Source organism: Bos indicus x Bos taurus, chromosome 8, assembly GCF_003369695.1.
Source record: "Bos indicus x Bos taurus breed Angus x Brahman F1 hybrid chromosome 8, Bos_hybrid_MaternalHap_v2.0, whole genome shotgun sequence".
Lineage (NCBI taxonomy): Eukaryota > Metazoa > Chordata > Mammalia > Artiodactyla > Bovidae > Bos > Bos indicus x Bos taurus.
In genome coordinates, this window is record NC_040083.1 from 36,328,325 (window position 1) to 36,348,493 (window position 20,169).

General features: G+C 39.4%; 1 protein-coding gene and 1 long non-coding RNA gene across 46 annotated transcripts in view; one reads left to right on the top strand and one right to left on the bottom strand.

The window, feature by feature from the left end:
- PTPRD (protein tyrosine phosphatase, receptor type D) overlaps positions 1–20,169 on the top strand; it is a 2,534,232-nt gene that overhangs the window by 2,460,406 nt on the left and 53,657 nt on the right. For all 44 annotated transcript variants that reach the window (XM_027549289.1, XM_027549255.1, XM_027549273.1 and 41 more), the window contains one exon: positions 7,762–7,937. In XM_027549289.1, the coding sequence (XP_027405090.1) occupies positions 7,762–7,937 (176 nt within the window). The remainder of the gene's footprint in view (positions 1–7,761; positions 7,938–20,169) is intronic.
- Positions 1–20,169, bottom strand: part of LOC113897041 — an 876,355-nt gene that overhangs the window by 101,162 nt on the left and 755,024 nt on the right. The gene's annotated exons all lie outside the window — the stretch shown is intronic.

The following is a 20,169-nucleotide window of genomic DNA, read 5'->3' on the forward strand; positions in this document are numbered from 1 at the left end:
TTTTCATTTGTATGGTACATCTAGGCAGGCTGTGCCAATGAAGCTACACTCCGTTACTCTAACGCTGCAGAGAGACCTGTGTCATCTGTGTGTGGCTCTGTTTGTAGAACATAGGCACAGGTTGTACACGACTGGAAAGTTAAAAAATGACTATTTTTGTCTGCTCCATTATTTTTTTTAATATAAGAATAGGGAAGAGGCCTTCCAGATTTGCAGTTTCTTTTTGTCACTATAGTATTCAGAAATGAGTAGGTTTATTTCATTTTTGTTGATCACACCAATCATAAGAATAGCTAGTATCCAATGTGTATTTTAGACGTTTCAAATTAATTGACTCATTTGAAACTCTCACAGGGATGTTGGGTAAGAATGTTGTGATAGTGCTGCTCATATATAAGGATGTAGATGAGGAGACGGGCACTGTGAGTGTCCTACACAGAACTCCTGCTGAAACTCTGCATTTGATTTTAACTACTTCATTGTGAAATGAAGCCCTACAATAATTGTAGCTCAGTTGGTAAAGAATCCACCTGCAATGCAGGAGACCGCAGTTTGATTCCTGGGTCGGGAAGATCCGCTGGGGAATGGATAAGCTACCCACTCCAGTATTCTTGGGCTTCCCTGGGCTTTCCCAGTGGCTTAGCTGGGAAAGAATCCACCTGCAATGCGGGAGACCTGGGTTTGATCCCTGTGTTGGCAAGATCCCTGGAGAACAGAAAGGCTAGCCACTCCAGTATTCTGGCCTGGAGAATTTCATGGACTGTATAGTCCATGGGGTCGCAAAGAGTTGAATACGACTGAGTGATTTTCATATATGTACATGTATATTAATACAAGCTAAGTTGACCAAAACTCTGTGACTTAGCTGAACAGCCATAGTGCAGTGGCCCAAACGCTGCTTTATTTCAGGGCAAAGTGTCCCCTAACTAGAAATGAGTCCCTTCCACCACAATGCTGAGAAGTCCCCAATAAGTGTAGCTAATCTTGGAATCCTTCTCTATAGGCACTCTCATGATCCAGCCTCCTCAGCAGTGCTAAGGCATAGAAAACCAAAGAAAGGAGAACACACTGGGAGAGTGAAGGCTGGGTTCACACACTCTCTGAAAGTTTCCATTCCTCCATAACTCAACAGTGGTGACCAGCTGCAGAACCCACATAGAAAGGCACACTTATAAAAAGAATCATCCTGCATTTGGTAGAAACACAGAGGGTCTTTGGCCAAACTGCATTCATATCCAGGGAGACTTCTGCAGATAAAACCCTGTGCCTTTGCTAGAAGCATTTGTTTTTTCTGGTATGTTGCAAAGAGAAGCCTTCGTTTTGCTAGTTCTGATGCAGCTGTGAGTGGCTGCCATGGTGTGAGTTGAAGGAGAAGGAAGGCCTGTGTCCCTTGAAATTAAATAAATTTACTAGTAGATTATTATTTGATTTTATGTATCTACTTTCTGTTCTATGGTTTTGCCGGTGTCAGCAAAGTAAACATTTTTTGTTTTGTTTTTTTTCTGAATTGTGGGTTGTAAAAACTACAGTCTAGGTCTTAACTGGCAATTCATGGTTGTTACCCAGTTTTTCTTTGTCATTTGTGTATTGAAGTGGAGCAGAAGACGTTACTGATTAAATGAAAGGTAGCTTTTGTGCTCTGTGGGTCTTGAGTACTTCTGTCTTACAACAGGGAATAAACTGCTTTACCAAAAAAAAAAAAAAATTCTTTGACACAAACTTCACAAAGGGTTTGTAGAAGTGAAAGGAAATGAAAGTACTAGAGCTTTGATGCCACACTGTGAGCTGGAGCAGAGCCAGCCAACGAGCTAACGTTCTGGTCCCCGCTCTGGGCTGCTGCAGTAGTTTGTCCTCTAGAGCCAGGAGTGGGGTTCCCCACCTTGCCTCTAACTCTGTCTCTTACTCATTCTCACCTCCGCAAGTCAAGGAAACCTGCTTTTCCTGAAGAGACCATGTACTAGCCTAGTCCTACCACCTCCTCATGCTTTTGAATCTGTTTATTTTTCACCCTACCGGGTTCTAGTCAAGATTTAAAGTATCAATCACACCTATAAATCTCATCACAGATCATCAGAGGTAGAAGAAGTAGGAACCAACTTGAACGATCATCAGAGCGTGTTCCTACCTAATCTGACAGCCACTGAAGGCTCTATATAGCTTAAAATCACTTCACTGCTGCTGCTGCTACGTCGCTTTAGTCGTGTCCGACTCTGTGTGATCCCATAGACGGCAGCCCACCAGGTTTCCCATCCCTGGGATTCTCCAGGCAAGAATACTGGAGTGGGTTGCCATTTCCTTCTCCAATGCAGGAAAGTGAAAAGTGAAAGTGAAGTCGCTCAGTCGTGTCCGACTCCTAGTGACCCCATGGACTGCAGCCTACCAGGCTCCTCCATCCATGGGATTCTCTAGGCAAAAGTACTGGAGTGGGGTGCCATTGCCTTCTCCGTAAAATCACTTCACAGAGATTTCCGAATCCAAGAAGTTTAAGAACACCACAGAGACACAATCTTATTTTAGAACTTAAAGAGACTTGAGGGAATCAATTTGTCCAGCACACCTTGTTTAGCAGATAAGCAGTCAGAGGTCTGGACAAGTTGAACCACTGCCCAGATGTCAAAGAGCAACTTCCCAGCAGCCCTAACCCAGAGTTTCAGTTTCTTGGTCAATGTCTCTGAAGTCTTAGCATGTTCTTAGTATTGTTTCATGAATCACAACTTTTATGATACAGAAGTACACACTTGGTCCATATGATTACTTACTTTCACATTAATAAAATAATTTATGTACTATTTTGGGTCCTGCTTTTTCACTGAAGAGCATAAGGCCTTATTATTAACATTTTATAATTATAAACACCTCTCAACGAGAAATCTTTTCAAATCAAATTATCTACTGACCTAAAAAATCGAGTGCAAAGCAAGTTGTTTATTTATTTTGTTGTTTTTTTTTTTATAACGAGACCCACATGACCCAATTATTTCTCATCAAATTAACAAGGGAAAAAAAGAAAAGAAAAAGTATTTTAACCCAGTCAGGACAAAACAACTCAGATAGTATGTTCTTTGACATTTCAACATGCTTTCAAGGTTTTAAAACCTTTCTCAGTATGAGTTAATTATTCATCAGGAATATTCTTTCAAACCAAATAGCTTCATGTTTCCAAGAATTCCTCTCCATTTGTTAATATTCAAATAATATGGGAGAAAATCATTATAAAGCTCTAAAATGTTAATCCTATGCTTAAATGAAGAAAAATGGCATTTCCTCTGCATGTTGAACTCAAAAGTTCTCAAAATTTTTCAGACAGAAAAAACAAGGGAGCCCAAAGTTCACACCCAGGCTTATTTTTCCATCAATAGCGTAACTAGCAATTGCCAGTATATAAAATGAGAGCCTAAACCTGACCCAACCATGTTTGAATCACAATATCTCTTAAAGGCTTGAGTCTTATAGCTCCAAATTAAGTTTTTCCAAAACACAAAGACCCAGTGGAAAGCATGTATGTAGTATTTTTAAGCACCACAAAAAAACAAGTCCATTAACTGATGAAACAAATTAGAAGATAGGAATGTGGAAGATAGTGGGGTATAATATGAAGACAAGATCTAGCCTGTTTTCTCACTTATTAGATGATTAGGTTAGAATGATAACTATTATTGGTATTGGGATTACATACATGACTGTTATTAATTGGAGAATACACATGAAACAATACACAGGAAATCAGGACTTCCGTGGTCGTCCAGTGGTTAGGAGTCTGCCTGCCAATGCAGAGGACACTTAGGAGTCTGCCTGCCAATGCAGAGGACACAGGTTCGAACCCTTGTCTGACATCTTACTTGCTGCGGGGACAACTGGCACAAAGCCGTGTGCCACAACGTCTAAGCCACACCTTGGAGCCCTCAGGCTGCAACTACTGAACCCATGCACCACAAACAGTGAAGCCTGCTGCCCCGGAGCCTGTGCTCCACAACAGGAGGACCCACTGCAGTGAGAAGCCGGCACACCCCAAAGAGGAGGAGCCCCCCTGACTGCAACTGGAGAAAGCCTGTGTGCAGCAATGAAGACCCATCGCAGCCATAAATAAATAAATATTTTTAATGAAAAAAAAAGCATTAGAAAATCATGAAAACGTACTTTTAGAAATGTAGTAAAGCCATGGATGCCTAGGAAGGGACAAGGTCTAGTTCTAAGCTGTTTTTCTTGGACAATGACCTTAGGACCAATTGTGCCTGTAGGACCTGGGACCAAGAGAGTGCCTACAGCAGGACCAATCCTAAGATTCTACTTATGATGAGTTTCAGACATCTTTTTTTCAAGTTCTTGCTATTTTAATAACTCTTTCCTCTCAAAAGAAAAAAAAAAAAAAGCAAGGCACCATTACTGTAGTTTTGGACAAATCTTCACCAATCCAAGAAATAAAAGCAATCAGCTGATGGACAGTAATTCTGTATTCTTTCAGTTCTGCATTTTAAGTTAGATTTCTACTTAACATAGCCCCAGAATTCAGTTAATTCTTACACACTTCTCATGAATTAGTAGTGCACACTGATTTGCACTGCATTAGAGGAAAGTCAATATAGTATGATTTTTTTTTCCATTGGAGTTGGCTGAAAAATCATTCTAAATATGTCAGATTGAAAATGGAGGTCTTGTCTACTCAAAACACACTACTCTTTAACCTTAGCTTTCAATCTGAGGTTAATGTTTTTTTTTTAGAAGTACAAGCCACCATTATTTCTCAGATCTTGTCTCATTCATCTTTCTGCACAGCTTATTATGTTGGGTTGTATGAATATGACACACTTGGTCTTGGAGCTGCTAGAGAACACAGTAGACTCTCATATCTCCACATTGCAAAGAACATGTGATAGAACTTAGTGGAAGTGTCTTTTTGTCAGAGTGTGTAAAGCAATTTGCCAGGAGACTTTTATTCTAGGTATTACCTACTTACAGACAAGTGTCAAAATATATAAAGAGGATCCTCACATTATTTTCAGGATATAAATATTACCCTAACAATTAGCTCTCCCAGGTGTGGAAGTATTGTTTTCAATTCTCTTCTTTGCACAATATCAAGTCCCAAATTCTTAAAGCATTTGGTGATACAATATGGATCCAGGTGCCTAATAATTTTCAAGCAGAATTTTTGTATTTTTGTCCCGACTCTTTATTCAGTATCAACCTATTCCCCATAAAATATAATAACAACATATTATTCAAACTTGAGCAATACATCAAAAAACAATTCATTATGTAATAGCTGATTAAAGTTTATGCAAGAATGTAGGCTAGGTCTGATTCCGCTTCTTTACATCTGTGTCTCACATTCACTACCTCTGTCTTCAGATGCATTGTTCAGACACATTTGTTACCCTTGATAAGGAAGAAATGGCACAGTGCCCAGCTGATGTATTTTCTGAGTCATTAAACCAGATTTCTCCATTTTTGAATTTTTTGGGGAAAAAAGTTCTCTCTGTATTGGTAGCTGAGTGAGGCCCTTAGCCAGAATCTTTTCTATCATTTCTTTAATGTTACCTGCTAAATTACATTATTTAAAGTGAGCTTTCCCTGTGTTATACAGTAGACTCATTGTTGGCTCAGAACCAAATCCTACAGACATGGAGATGTGCATGCTTCCCAGTGGCTGTAACCTGAGGACTTTATTTAAACTGTCCTTTGAATCTGCAGTAAGGCGGTGTCAGGGAGGAATAGGATCTTTATCAACAAAGGGCTGCCAGAACCCCAACAGCTTCTTGAGTAGCTGTAATAGATGAATAATGTTACAACCAACCGTGCATTTCAGTTTTTGCTCAAAAGGCTTTTCACTGATGCTGCTGGTATTTCATATCCATGTGTTCATCTTGGAACCCAGTAGCCTCCATCTGACTTTCATTACTTTTCTTGAGAGGATCGATTTTACAACTGGAATCAGAAAAGCAGTCAAAGTAATTGCAAGTGGCAATCACTGAAATATAGTAATCTTAGCTTGGGAACATATGTTCCATTATAAAGAATATATTCTTTTTTTTAATAAATCCAAGACTCATGTTTTCCCAAAGTAAAAAGGGACCATGTACAGGTTCTACTGCTATCTCTTGTATCTCCTGTATCATGCTAATATCCCAATAAAGTGTTTGTTCCTTCAGGAATAGGCAACTCATTACGTCTGGAGGAAATCTATACCCTTTCTGATTCTGACTATATGAAAATGCTTTATTATACTGGAGATGAAATTCATCTCTCTCTAGTTACATCCTTCAGAACTGAAAGATTTGGGTCTCAACATAGTAATCCTCAACCTCTCTTGATTCATGGGCAACTCTTATGCCCAACTCCTTTTTTTTTTTTTTTTTTTGCCAGGTTTTAATATATATTCCTTTCTTATACGAAATAGCTTTGATTTACATCATCATTCTGGTCAATCTTCTTGGAAGTTCAGACTTCCCTGTAACCCTTATAAAGGCACTGTGCTGAAGGAAAATTAGACTTTTAATCAGAATATCTGTATTATGTTACAACTTTGCCACTTATTCAATGTTAGAACTTGGGCAAATTATTTACTCTTTTTGTCATCAGGGATAGCAAAAGTAAATAAAAGATATGTGGTCTAGAGGCAAATAACACAAGCAGTATGCAAGTGAACAATTAAATTTATAATTACAATGTTGCCAAGAGAGTTCTGAGGTCCAGGGTATGAAGAACAGGCCCCCTGAGATGGAGGCTCAGTGTTTTCTGATGGGAAGGAGACAGAGAGTGTCTTGTGGAATGTGGGATGGCACCAAGCTAGCGGAGCAATGTTTTCTAACAAAGCCAGCATGTAGAAGCAGGACAGGGTCAAGAGACTGGAAAGTGAGTAGATGAGTAGACAAGATGAGTTGGAGAAGTACAGAGCTTTGTAGCCATTGTTGAGAATTTGGATTTTATTTAAAGTATAAGGAGAAGCCATTGTTGGGTTTGAAGAAGAGACATTCAGTGTCTGAAATATATTTTTATAAACTGCTCTCATCGAAATAGAGAACAGACTGCAAAGGACAAAAGTAGAAATGGGACAACCAATTAGGAGGCAGTTGTCATCATCCAAAGAGCGATTTGTGTGATTCAACAACCCGTTGAAGTTTAAGGGAGAAGCAGTACCCTACAGGGGTTAAGACACAGATGTAGCAGACTGCCTGCCTATAATTAGACCAGAGATTCTGGTGCATTTTTGCATCTCTGTGCACCTTAGTTTCCTCCTTTGTGAAAGGAAGATCATGACTGAACTTCCGAGAGTTGTTGCGAGGATTAAATGAGTTTATATATGAATTCCCTGTTAGCTAAATCTGGAAACAATTTTTACTGTTAAGACATGTTCCACCCTATACTGCATTTTCAGACTCAGGCATCATTTTATTTGGTTTTTGTCTGAGAAAGAAGAGAATGAATGTGGAATATGACCAAATAATTGCTTATCTTCCTTTGCACACTGTATTTTGCTGATGCAATGGAGAAAAAAATCAGTGAGAGAAAAGGCATTCCACGAACAATCAGTTGTGTTTTCCTTTCTTTGGAGTCCACCTTGTCATGTGACAAAGATTCAACACTTCACACATTGTATTTCTTTAATGTGATGGTCCCAATAAGAACCATTTTTAATTCTGTTTAAGACCCAAACATTAATACAGTGTGAAACAATAATACAACACTGTCATCAGGCCATGTCCCAGGCTGTTTCCTCTTGTGATACGTTCACATAGTTGCATAACACTCCTTGTTTTACAGGTATCCCAGGAAGTGACTATGTGAATGCCAATTACATAGATGGCTACAGGAAACAAAATGCCTATATCGCAACACAGGGATCTCTACCGGAAACATTCGGGGACTTCTGGAGAATGATATGGGAGCAACGGAGTGCCACAGTTGTTATGATGACGAAACTAGAAGAGCGATCCAGGGTAAGGATGAATATCTACCTTCCCCCTCTTAAAATCTTCCCTCAGATAGTTCCGGTCAGAATCTAAGATTTCTTTAAGTTTTGATTCTTTAACAGCCACTAAATATGAATATCAACAGCTTAGACTAAATCATGCTTTAACATTCTTTTGTATCTTTCAAAAAGGAAATTATCTCATGTTATGATGTGTATGATCACTAAAAGAAAAAAAAATAGCACTCAAAGAAGTAGGCAACTTGGCTAGATGAATAAATATCAACTTGGATATCTTTTTAAAATTCACATTTAATAGGAATGCACAGACTTTGGGGGGAAATCCCAATAATATGTACTTCCTGACATTTTCAACTTTTTCTTTCTCATAATTTGCAGTGAGAATCTAAAATTCTGTGAAAGGGGGTCCTTTCAAAAATTATTCAAATTATCATAAATTAAGTCAGGGCAGTCAGAAAAATGATGTGGGTTAATACAGAGCTGAGAAAACATGTAAACGCAGAGGGCATTTTGCTAGTTTAGCCTTCTCCAAAATGAATAGGTTTTAATAACAGAGTCACTGCTTAGTAAGGTCTAAGAAAGGAATTTTATTCATCATATGGATCCAATATTATGGAGCATGGCATATTGGTTAAATGCTCTTGATTTGCAAAACTAGAACATAATGGGTAAGCAGTATCCACATTCCCAAGTGTACATGCAGATATTGTAGCCATTTGATGAAAATCAGCCTGTAACCTTGAGAATTTAAGGAACAAGTCTGACAAGTCACTGAAGACAGCATATAGTCTCCCTGAAGCATGGGGCATTCAGGGCAGAGTTTGAAACTACCAGTGAGAGGGCTCTTTTACTGGGCTCACAGTATTCTCAAAAAGGAGATTTATAAGGAAGTCAAAGCCTGAGTCCTCATTTGTTGTGTGACAGCCAGGTTTTAAACATTCTTCTAAGCTCAATACATGGCAGTTTCTCTTAGCCCCAGTGTGTCTATGAGAGAGGAGTTGAAAACTGACCAGGAGATCCCTAAGGAAAAAGCTCAGACTTCAGAGAATATGAAAAGTCCCAGCTGTTATTTTAAAGCTGGGAAATCAATAAATATGGAACACAACTGGTTTAGCAAAGCTAAAAAGCAATCAGATCTTTTCAGAATGTGAATTCTACAAAAATATTGTCTGAAATGAATTTAGATTTAAAAAAACTTGTATGACTGTGAAGACATATATGTGTTACACATTACATTCAAATACCATTTGAAAGATGTAAATAGATCTTTTATTGACTCATACTCAGGGTAACCTCTAACCCCTATGTATAATTGGCCCTTTCCTTAAAGCAACTCCTATCCAAATGATTCTTGGATACAATTGTTAATAATTTTAACAATGTCTGACATATTTTGGGTACACTGATATTTTACAACAATCCATGAGATAAACACTACTATGATTTTCACTTTATGTATGAGTAAACTGAGGCCAGGACATTCCAGAAGGTCACCCAAGCTCTTTCAGTTACCAAGGTCAGAGTGAAGAATTGAAGTCAGACAGTCTGTCTCCACAACACATGTGCTTACCCACCAGGCCATACTGCCTGTTAGCACTTGTGTGAAGCAGAGGCAACTGAACTATTATGTTACAGTATGCATGTAAATCCAGCCTACCCAGACTGCTCTGCCTAGAGATACTGGCTGGTAACAAGCAGTCATTTGCAAAAGCTGTTTTCAGTAAAACACACATTTTTATCTTGACACTGCAGGCTTTCATTAAGCCAGGCACAGAAACTTGTTTTGAAATAACCAAATGAAATTCTACCCCTTTTCTCCCTAATTGCTTCTAATAATAAAGTTAGTTCTAACTGGCCCCACTGCCAGTGCAACATGTGATGGTAATGAGCAGTTCTTGGTGGAAGGCATTGTGACTTAAATACCCACAGTTTATCTTTCTGTTGCAGGCTACCTTTTTTTCTCCCACCTCAGACAGAAAAACTTATTTGGAAGTTACTAAATGAACTCTGTTTGTTCCCTTCATTAATTACTCTTTGCTCTTGCAAGTTAGCTCTCTCCTTTGTTAAATGACCTGAGGAGGCCAAATAAAGTGCCGCCTTGTGCTTTTTATTCTGTGATGGTTCAGTCTGTCCCCAAACTTATGATGACCCACATAAGCCAGTATTGAGAGATCTCAATCATCATCAACCCTGGCTATACCAATGATATACTCTCACCCCCAAAGCCCCAAAGCCTTTGTTCCTCAGTCTAGAACACTTGAAAATAAATGACCAAATGCCCTGGAGAGATCTAACAAAGCACTGAACCCCCAAATTATCTCACCTGCTCTTCATCTTCCTCCCTCACATCCTCCCACCTCAATTTTCCCCTGTACACTTGCTCTTTCCCCTAAAGTCCCAGGAAGCAAGGGGAAAGCATTCCTGGATTTTCAAAACAAGAACATAGGTTAAATTTTGCTATACAAACAGTGTTTTAAACATTGGTTAGTTGTTGCTGAAATATATAGCTCCATACTTGGGGAACTTTTAGGGTTATGTGGGCTGACCTGCAACTCACTGAATTCTCAGTTCCCAGCAGCCAACTTCAAAGCAGTCATATTAACTACTTGGCTTTATTTAGAAACTGCTGTAGTCTCTTTCATAAAGGGAAGAGGTCCAGGCAGCTTAAACAAATCACTTCTCCAAGGGCTAAAGCTTAAAATTTCATTATTTTGATGAAGGCTTGGGTTCCTAAAATAAAATTCATCCCCTGGCTTATTAAAAAAAAGGCATGTGTGTGTGTGTAAACACTTCTGTGCATTACAAATAATCAGGAGTACCTGTTAACTGAAGTGGGAAAGAGAGAAGAATAGGAAGAAAAGATTGCATGATACTGCACGGAATTGCCTGGGGACACCACCATCAGAGGAAGCAACCTGACAGGGTTCCAAGCAGGGGTGCCTTGCAGTCACATGTCTGGGTTTAGAGCCCAACTTTAGTGCACACTAGCTATGTGACATTACGCAAGCTGCTGGACACCTCAAAGTCTCCTTTCTGGATTACATGGAAACGTAATGTGGATATTACCTTAGATAAAGAATGTGACAAGGTGTCTCAGTGAGTCTACTCTATTATATTTTGGTTGAAATAGAGAAGTTAGAAGCCTTACCATTATAGCTTTGGTTTCCCCTAAAGCTGGCTTCCAAATAAATCAAGTTTTGATCCCAAATGAAATGAGTCTGTTTCTCTGTGGTTGTTGGTGAATCCTAACAAACACAAGAGTCACTCCGCATAGTCAGTTTTGCCCCCTGTCCCCAGCCCAGGGTTGCACAGCCATGCATCCTAGTCAACAGGAGAGTGTAGCTCAGAACATGGGGTCCCTTTGCATTTGCCTTTGACAGAATCTCCAGAATGGAGACCCTGACACAGGAAGTGTGTTAATCTGCCTGTAAAAAGTCTACCATAGAACCTTCTGGCGGCTACTTTCACTTATCTTGAAGCAATACAATGTGAAAATAGTATTATTATGAACATGAGTTACGTGTAGTAATAATTACCACTAAATATAGTTTTGATAGCACATTTCCTTTTGGTTCAGATTTTCATTCCCCTTCCCTTTCTTATTTATTTGTGATAATAGGGGATCCTCTTCTCAGAACCAACCTCCTGTTTTTTCTAGCCCTCTACTGTGCCAAGGCTCATTCCCAACTCCTCTCTGTGGTTGACACAGCAGCAGGGCTTGTAACCGTTGCTGAATTAGAACAGTTCACTCAAGAAAAAATTTACTCTTGCATATGTTAGACATTTCCCTGATCTTTTGTTAGAGAATTGACCATTATTCGTATTTGGAAGACTGACGAAGGCTTCCAAGTGTGAGGTAGGGCTTAGGGCTTACGGTGGCCATTTGAAAACTTCAGTTCTTTGATTTTTCAAATGCCATCAGTCTCCCTTAAACGTGGCCTTGCAAGAGTCCCAAACTTAAATCAGGAGACTGTTTGCACGGTGTGTACATTCATATATCAAGCCTGAGGAGAAAATGTGTAAGCTGAATATTTTCTATGAGTTTCATTAGGATATATTAAAAAAAAAAATATATATATATATATATGTATATGTATAAAGCTAAAAACTAGAGATTTTGAAGTTGAAGTTTGATTGCTGCCTAAAAATGCACAAATAAATTTAAAGACTTGTATACTGTGTGACAGGAGATATGGTTAGTGGGTTTTATTCCACAGTTTCCATCTTTTTTTGCCAAATCGTCTCAAGTTCTGCGTAGTTCACTGATTCTGCAGCAGCTTATTCTTGTGCCCCAGAATGTGGTCTTTAATTGTTTCCATGTTTCATAACATGCCAATAAGCACATGAATTGGTCTGGGTAACCACACGGAGGGAAGAAAGAGTTCGGAAAAAATGAAGCACTGGGAGGAGAGTAAAATGTATACAGCTGGGATTTCCACTACAAGGGTGTTATTTGTGGGCAGCTGGGATGCATGGCTGGCACGCCTAGGTTGAAGAATGGGGGTCTCCAAGGGAGGATTCTCAAAGACCATTCCTGGCCCGGAAGCTCTATTATTTGGTGGGTGATTGCTCACTTTATTCCCCCTTTATCTCTCTGCTTTTGGCTATTTCTCTTCTACTTTGTTTCCCATCTTGAGGTACAGAAGGGACCATGTAGGCCTCTCATTGACAAATTCTTGAGCAACCCTGATTAGTGTTAGAAGGTGAAATGGATTCAGTGAGGTTAAGGAGTATTTGTCTTTCACTTGTCCTCCCAGCCTGCCTTCAGTCAGTTCCCATAGGTGACACTTACTGTTGCTTCATGTCTTACAAGCTTTATAGTGGGAGTTGATTCACTTAAAGAGTCAGTGTTGTAGTGGGACTTAGTGCTATAAATGTCAAGGATGTGAGAAAAATTTTGACACACCCTAACGTGGGCACTGATTGGAATTGTCATCATCCAACGTGGGCCACATTTGTTAGTGGTAAAAGCATAGAATAAGATGTGAGTTTGCATTCCCACCAACAGTGTAAGAGGGTTCCCTATTCTCCACACCCTCTCCAACATTATTATTTGTAGACTTTTGAATCGCAGCCATTCTGACTGGTGTGAAATGGTACCTCATAGTGGTCTTGATTTGCATTTCTCTGATAATGAGTGATGTTGAACATCTTTTCATGTGTTTGTTAGCCATCTGTATGTCTTCTTTGGAGAAATGTCTATTTAGTTCTTTGGCCCATTTTTTGATTTGGTCATTTATTTTTCTGGAGTTGAGCTGTAGGAGTTGCTTGTATATTTTTGAGATTAGTTGTTTGTCAGTTGCTTCATTTGCTATTATTTTCTCCCATTCTGAAGGCTGTCTTTTCACCTTGCTGATAGTTTCCTTTGATGTGCAGAAGCTTTTAAGGTTAATTAGGTCCCATTTGTTTATTTTTGCTTTTCTTTCCAGTATTCTTGGAGGTGGGTCATAGAGGATCCTGCTGTGATGTATGTCAGAGAGTGTTTTGCCTATGTTCTCCTCTAGGAGTTTTATAGTTTCTGGTCTTATGTTTAGATCTTTAATCCATTTTGAGTTTATTTTTGTGTATGGTGTTAGAAAGTGTTCTAGTTTCATTCTTTTACAAGTGGTTGACCAGTTTTCCCAGCACCACTTGTTAAAGAGATTGTCTTTAATCCACTGTATATTCTTGCCTCCTTAATGCAAACTAGTACAGCCACTATGAAGAACAGTGTGGAGATTCCTTAAAAAACTGGAAATAGAACTGCCTTATGATCCAGCAATCCCACTGCTGGGCATACACACTGAGGAAACCAGAAGGGAAAGAGACACGTGTACCCCAGTGTTCATTGCAGCACTGTTTATAATAGCCAGGACATGGAAGCAACCTAGATGTCCATCAGCAGATGAATGGATAAGAAAGCTGTGGTACATATACACAATGGAGTATTACTCAGCCATTAAAAAGAATTCATTTGAATCAGTTCTAATGAGGTGGATGAAACTGGAGCCTATTATACAGAGTGAAGTAAGCCAGAAGGAAAAACACCAATACAGTATACTAACGCATATATATGGAATTTAGAAAGATGATAACAATAACCCTGTGTACGAGACAGCAAAAGAGACAGTGATGTATGGAACAGTCTTATGGACTCTGTGGGAGAGGGAGAGGGTGGGAAGATTTGGGAGAATGGCATTGAAACATGTAAAATATAATGTATGAAACGAGATGCCAGTCCAGGTTCAATGCACGATACTGGATGCTTGGGGCTAGTGCACTGGGACAATCCAGAGGGATGGTATGGGGAGGGAGGAGGGAGGAGGGTTCAGGAAGGGGAGCACATGTATACCTGTGATGGATTCATTTTGATATTTGGCAAAACTAATACAATTATGTAAAGTTTAAAAATAAAATTAAAATTAAAAAAAAAAAGGTGTGAGGAAGTCCGTACTCAGTTTCCAAACTCTCTAAATCCCATTTTCTGTTCCCAAATAGATAACCAGGGAACCTGGTTAATGGCATCCATTGCTAGAGCAGATCAAACATATTGTGCAACATGACTTATTTTATGATAGGCCAGGAATGGGAAAATCCATAATCCAGTAAATTCGGTTGTTTGTATTAATGAATGGAGGTTAGATGATGTCAAGGCCGAAGGGGGTCAGGCTGGCGTTAACTACACTATGCTAATAGTTTAGGGAGTTAAACCTGAAGCTTGGCCACTGGAGCACTTTAGACCTAAAGACCACTCACTCTTCCTGTGTCCTCTCCATTCCTTGAATGCCATTATAGTAAATTTACCCGAACAGAGAGTGACAGTGAGATGGAGACATATTCCACTTGCTTCTGTAGCTAAGAGGGAAATTCTGGACAAAAAGCAGCAAGAAAGGAGATTCTGATCAAACACTTTCTTGTTTTTCTATAGAAAAAAGCTTGAGATACTTTTCAGATTGTGAGGTCCTTTTGGGTTAAAAGTTGGCAGAATCCCTTTGAGGATTATAAATGGCAGTGTTATTGTTTTCATTGTCGTTATCGGTTTTGGAAGGCCCAGCCTTGGCTGGTGGCAGACTAATTCCTGGCCCCTCTGGTTTGTCAAGGTTCGGTAAGTTTAATAGAGAGCAAATGCCTTCCAAATGCCAGGTCTGTGTCCTCTTCCATACAGAACTGGAAGCACAAGAGGCCTTGAACATTTAATTTCTCAAACTATAACCTGAAGCACTGCCTATCTAGGGCTACAGAAACTGCTTTTTCCTTAAGCAACTGTTGTGATTGCAGCACAATCGTTGCCTTTAGAGTCTGCATGATGTATGGGATTGTTTTTAAAAAGCAGTGGATACTTAATGTATATAGGACACTGGCAACAAAAAGAAAGATACTCATGTTGGCCGCCTAAAGGATGTTTGGGTCCTTATCTAGCAAGTTCCACACTCTTGGTTTTCTTTTGTCAACCATGTCAGATAACAGGAAGGATCCCACCAATTTCTTACTGTCTGTTAGCTTCCTGGAATTTCTCCCTTCTTTGTCCATCCCACCTCCTCTATTTAGGATGGAAGACTACAGATGCTGGCTCAGAACATCCCTACTGAAGTGAATTATAGGCAGCACAACCTAAGGAATGAGAAAGAGATGCAGCTTTGCTCCCAGTGACAATGTGCAAAGCCCTTGTGATTCTTTGCAGTCATGCTTACAGTGCTCCGGGCTGGTCTAGGCTATTTCTAAGATTTTGAGAAGTGCGAGTTAATCTCTGTGCCCAGGCAAGGCAGACATTCAGCTGGTATGCACCACTGTAGTTTTACTGGGAGTTACTATATTGAAACGTATCCATATTGGCTGGTATACAAACATTATCTTTTTATTGAAACTTTAAGTTACGTAAGGTTATCGCTCAGTGTCAGTGACACTGGAGCACTGCTGGAACACAGGCAGCCACTGGGCAGACGAAGGCAGGCGCAGAGGTGACAGTAAATGTGTGTGGAGTACCCAGTCATTGCCAGAAGTGACTGGGGCTGAGGGCAAAGAGACTCAAGTCATGAGGGAAGGCCTGGTATGCAAGTGCCACCTGGCCATGACAAGGACATTTCATAAATTTTCCCTCAGGTTACAACAACGTGCTAGAAAGTGGAGATATAATGGGAGAAGTCATTAGAAAAGCTGAGTGCAGCTCTGTCTGTTAATCCCTATCAGATGCATTTGTCTTATCCTGTTCAGGTCGCTATAACAGAATGCTATAGACTGGATGGTTTATATACAACAGAAACTAACTTCTTACAGTTTAAGACCAAGGTGCTGCTTCCTGCTTCATAGAAAACTGTCTGTGCGATGCAGAGATGAGAGAGCTCTCAGGAGTTTCTCTTCTAAAGCACTAATTCCATTCTACCAGGCCTCCATCCTCATGACCTAAGGGCCTCCTCAAGCCCCCACTTCCTAATACGATCACATAGGGAATCAGATTTCAACATAGTGCCAGGAGAAATATCCACAACCTCAGATATGCAGATGATACCACCCTAAATTGGAAAACTCAGCAGTGGCCACAGGACTGAAAAGCTCAGTTTTCATTCCAGGGCCAAAGAAAGGCAATGCCAAAGAATGCTCAAACTACCACACAATTGCACTGATCTCAAACGCTAGTCAAGTAATGCTCAAAATTCTCCAAGCTAGGTTTCAACAGTACATGAACCAAGAACATCCAGATATTCAAGCTGGATTTAGAAAAGGAAGAGGAACCAGAATCAAATTCCCAAATCTGTTGGATCATCGAAAAAGCAAGACAATTCCAGAACAACATCTACTTCTCTTTCATTTACTACGCTAAAACCTTTGACTATGGATCACAACAAACTGTGGAATATTCTTAAAGAGATGGGAATACCAGACCACTTTACCTCCTGCGAAACCTGTATGGAAGATAAGAAGCAACAGAAACAGACATGGAACAACATACTGGTTCTGAATTGGGAAAGGAGTACGTCAAGGCTGTATATAATCACCTTGCTTATTTAACTTATACGCAGAGTACATAAGGTGAAATGCCAGGCTAGATGAAGCACAAGCTGGAATCAAGATTGCAGAGAGAAATATCAGTAACCACAAATATGCAGATGATGCCACCTTATGTCAGAAAGTGAAGAACTAAAGAGTCTCTTGATTAAGGTGAAAGAGGATAGTGAAAAAGTTGACTTAAAACTCAACATTCAAAAAACGAAATTGTGGCATCCGGCCCCATCACTTTATGGTGAATAGATGGGGAACCAATGCAAACAGTGACAGGCTTTAATATTCTTGGGCTCCAAAATCACTGCAGATGGTGACTGTAACCATGAAATTAAGAGATGATTGCTCTTGTGAAGCGAAACTATGACAAACCTAGACAGCATATTAAAAACCAGAGACATTACTTTGCCAACAAAAGTCCATCCAGTCAAAGCTATGGTTTTTCCAGTAATCATGTATGGATGTGAGTCTTGGACCATAAAGAAGGCTGAGCACAGAAAAATTGATGCTTTTGAATTATGGTGTTGGAGAAGATGCTTGAGAGTACCTTGAATAGAAAGGAGATCAAACCAGTCAATCCTAAAGGAAATCAATGCTGATTATTCATGGAAGGACTGATGGCGAAGCTCGAATACTTTGGCCACCTGATGCGGAGAACTGACTCATTTGAAAAGACCCTGATGCTAGGCAAGGTTGAAGGCAGGAGGAGACAGGGATGACAGAGGATGAGATGGTTGGACGGCATCACCAACTCAATGGACATGAGTTTGAGCAAGCTCCAGGAGTTGGTAAAGGACAGAGAAGCCTGGCGTGCTGCAGTCCATAGGGTTGCAAAGAGGCGGACATGATTGACTGACTGAACAACAGCAACCACCCTAATGACAGAAAGCGAATATAACTAAAGAGCCTCTAGATGAAGGTGAAAGAGGACAGTGAAAAGCTGGCTTAAAACTCAACATTCTGCCCTATATCAACATGGATCAGCCATAGGTATACATATGTCCCCTTCCTCTTGAGTCTCCTCCCACCCCAATCGCACCCCTCTAGGTTGTCACAGAGCCCTGGTTTGAGTTCCCTAAGTCCTAAACTAGCACTATATTGTAATTATCCTTCAATGAAAATAAATACATGTTTAAAAGTAGAAAAAAAACCTGCAGGAAAAATGTAAAATAAAACAAAACTCAACAGTCAAAAAACTAAGATCATGGTATCCAATCCCATTACTTCATACCAAATAGATAGGAGGAAAATACAAATATTGGCAGATTTTATTTTCTTGGGCTCCAAAATTACTATGGATGGTAACTGCAGCCATGAAATTTTAAAAAGTCTGCTCCTTGGAAGACAAACCTAGACAGCATATTAAAAAGCAGAGATATCACTTTGCCAACAAAGGTCCATATAGTCAAAGCTATGGTTTTTCCAGAAGTCATGTATGGATGTGAAAGTTGGACCATCAAGAAGGCTGAGCACCAAAGAATTGATGCTCTTGAATTGTGGTGCTGGAGAAGACTCTTGAGAGGTCCTTGGACTGCAAGGAGATCAAACCAGTCAATCCTAAAGGAAAACAGTCCTGAATATTCATTGGAAGTACTGATGCTGAAGCTGAAGCTCCAATAATTTGGCCACCTGATACAAAGAGCCAACTCATTGGAAAAGATCCTGATGCTGGGAAAGATTTAGGGCAGGAGGAGAAGGGGGCGACAGAGGATGAGATAGTTGGATAGCATCAAGCTCAATGGACATGAGTTTCAGCAGACTCAGAGATAGTGAAGGTCAGGGAAGCCTGAAATGCTGCAATCTATGGGATCACAAAGAGTCAAACACAACTCAGTGACTGAATAACAACAATGTGAATGGGGGGGAGAGGCACAGATATTCTATAGCACACATCAAAAAACAGAAGAAAATGAATATTAAGTTTTTAAATTAATAAATGGTTTAATAAGTGTTTGAATGGTTCAGTGAACTGATAAGCAGCAAAATTTGGTTTATTTAGAGAATAATATTTTTTGACATTATGGTTTTATTTATGAAAAGCTATGACTGTACTGATAGTCAAATGCTTTAATATCACTCTCATTTCAAGGACGCCATTGCCTTTGATCCTTCACTAAATAGTGGTCAGCAAAGAGAAAATGAAAGAAATTCATAAACCAGATAGTTTTGCCATTTGAAAATAGATATGACTAAATATTAGTTGAATGGGGAGAATGACACTATTATTCAAAGAGAAGAGAATCTTTGAGAATTATCTCTCCTGATTTTGGAAAAGCAAGTATTAAATCTGGTCTTTTAAAAAATCCCCAAAAGAGATATAATAGCCTACAGAATCAGTTTGGCATGTAATTTTTCTGTCCACTAAAATATATCCTAATATTTACCTGAAACTTTATTTCATTGTATTCTTCTTATTAAATGTATATTTAGTCATGGTAACATTTCCTTTTTCCCAAGAACAGCATTAATTTGCATTATCTAATGTTAACATACTGTCCCCTCTTTACAGTAGAATCCTTTGCCCAAACGTACTAAATACTGATTTCCAAATATCATTTATTGTCTCTTCTAAGTCTTTCTTTGACTAAATAACCCTAGACAGGCTTTCTCAAATACTATGTGGCAAATGCGTTTGGGTTCAATATTGCTGGGACTCTTTGGAGTATTGGTTTGTTAAATTTGGAATTCTGATGCCTTCCGCCATGCTGCCAGGCTCAATAAAGCTTTGTTAAATTGAAATGAGGTTTTGTTTTCATAAAGTTTTAGGCTGTTTAAAAATAAGCCAACCTAGACCACAGTATAGTTGATTATAAAGTTGGCTTACACGTGTTGAGTGCCCTTAATGTGCCAAACCATGTCCAAGATAAGCCATGTGGAAGTAAAAACGAAACAAGGAGAGCATTTCCCTAAAGCACAGTCAGTAGACCTGCTGGATCAAATCCTACGAGATATTTCCAATAATGAGTTACTCTTTTGAATACATTTAAATATGTTCTATCATGCCATCAACTTACTTTTAATAATTTGCCATGAAAGGGAGAAAATGAATGAATTCCACAGCATACATGTAGCTATGGTCAACCCAGTCTTTCCATAATTTTGGAAAAAATGAAAGCTTACCACATAAAGGGATTCTCTTTGTGATAATAAAAAGAAATATCTCCCCTAAATTCAGCCAGGAATCTGAACTGTCTCTTTCAATTTGGGCCTCAAGTAGAGTTACAGGGTGATGTTTCTAAACCATAGCCTGGTTCTACTTTACT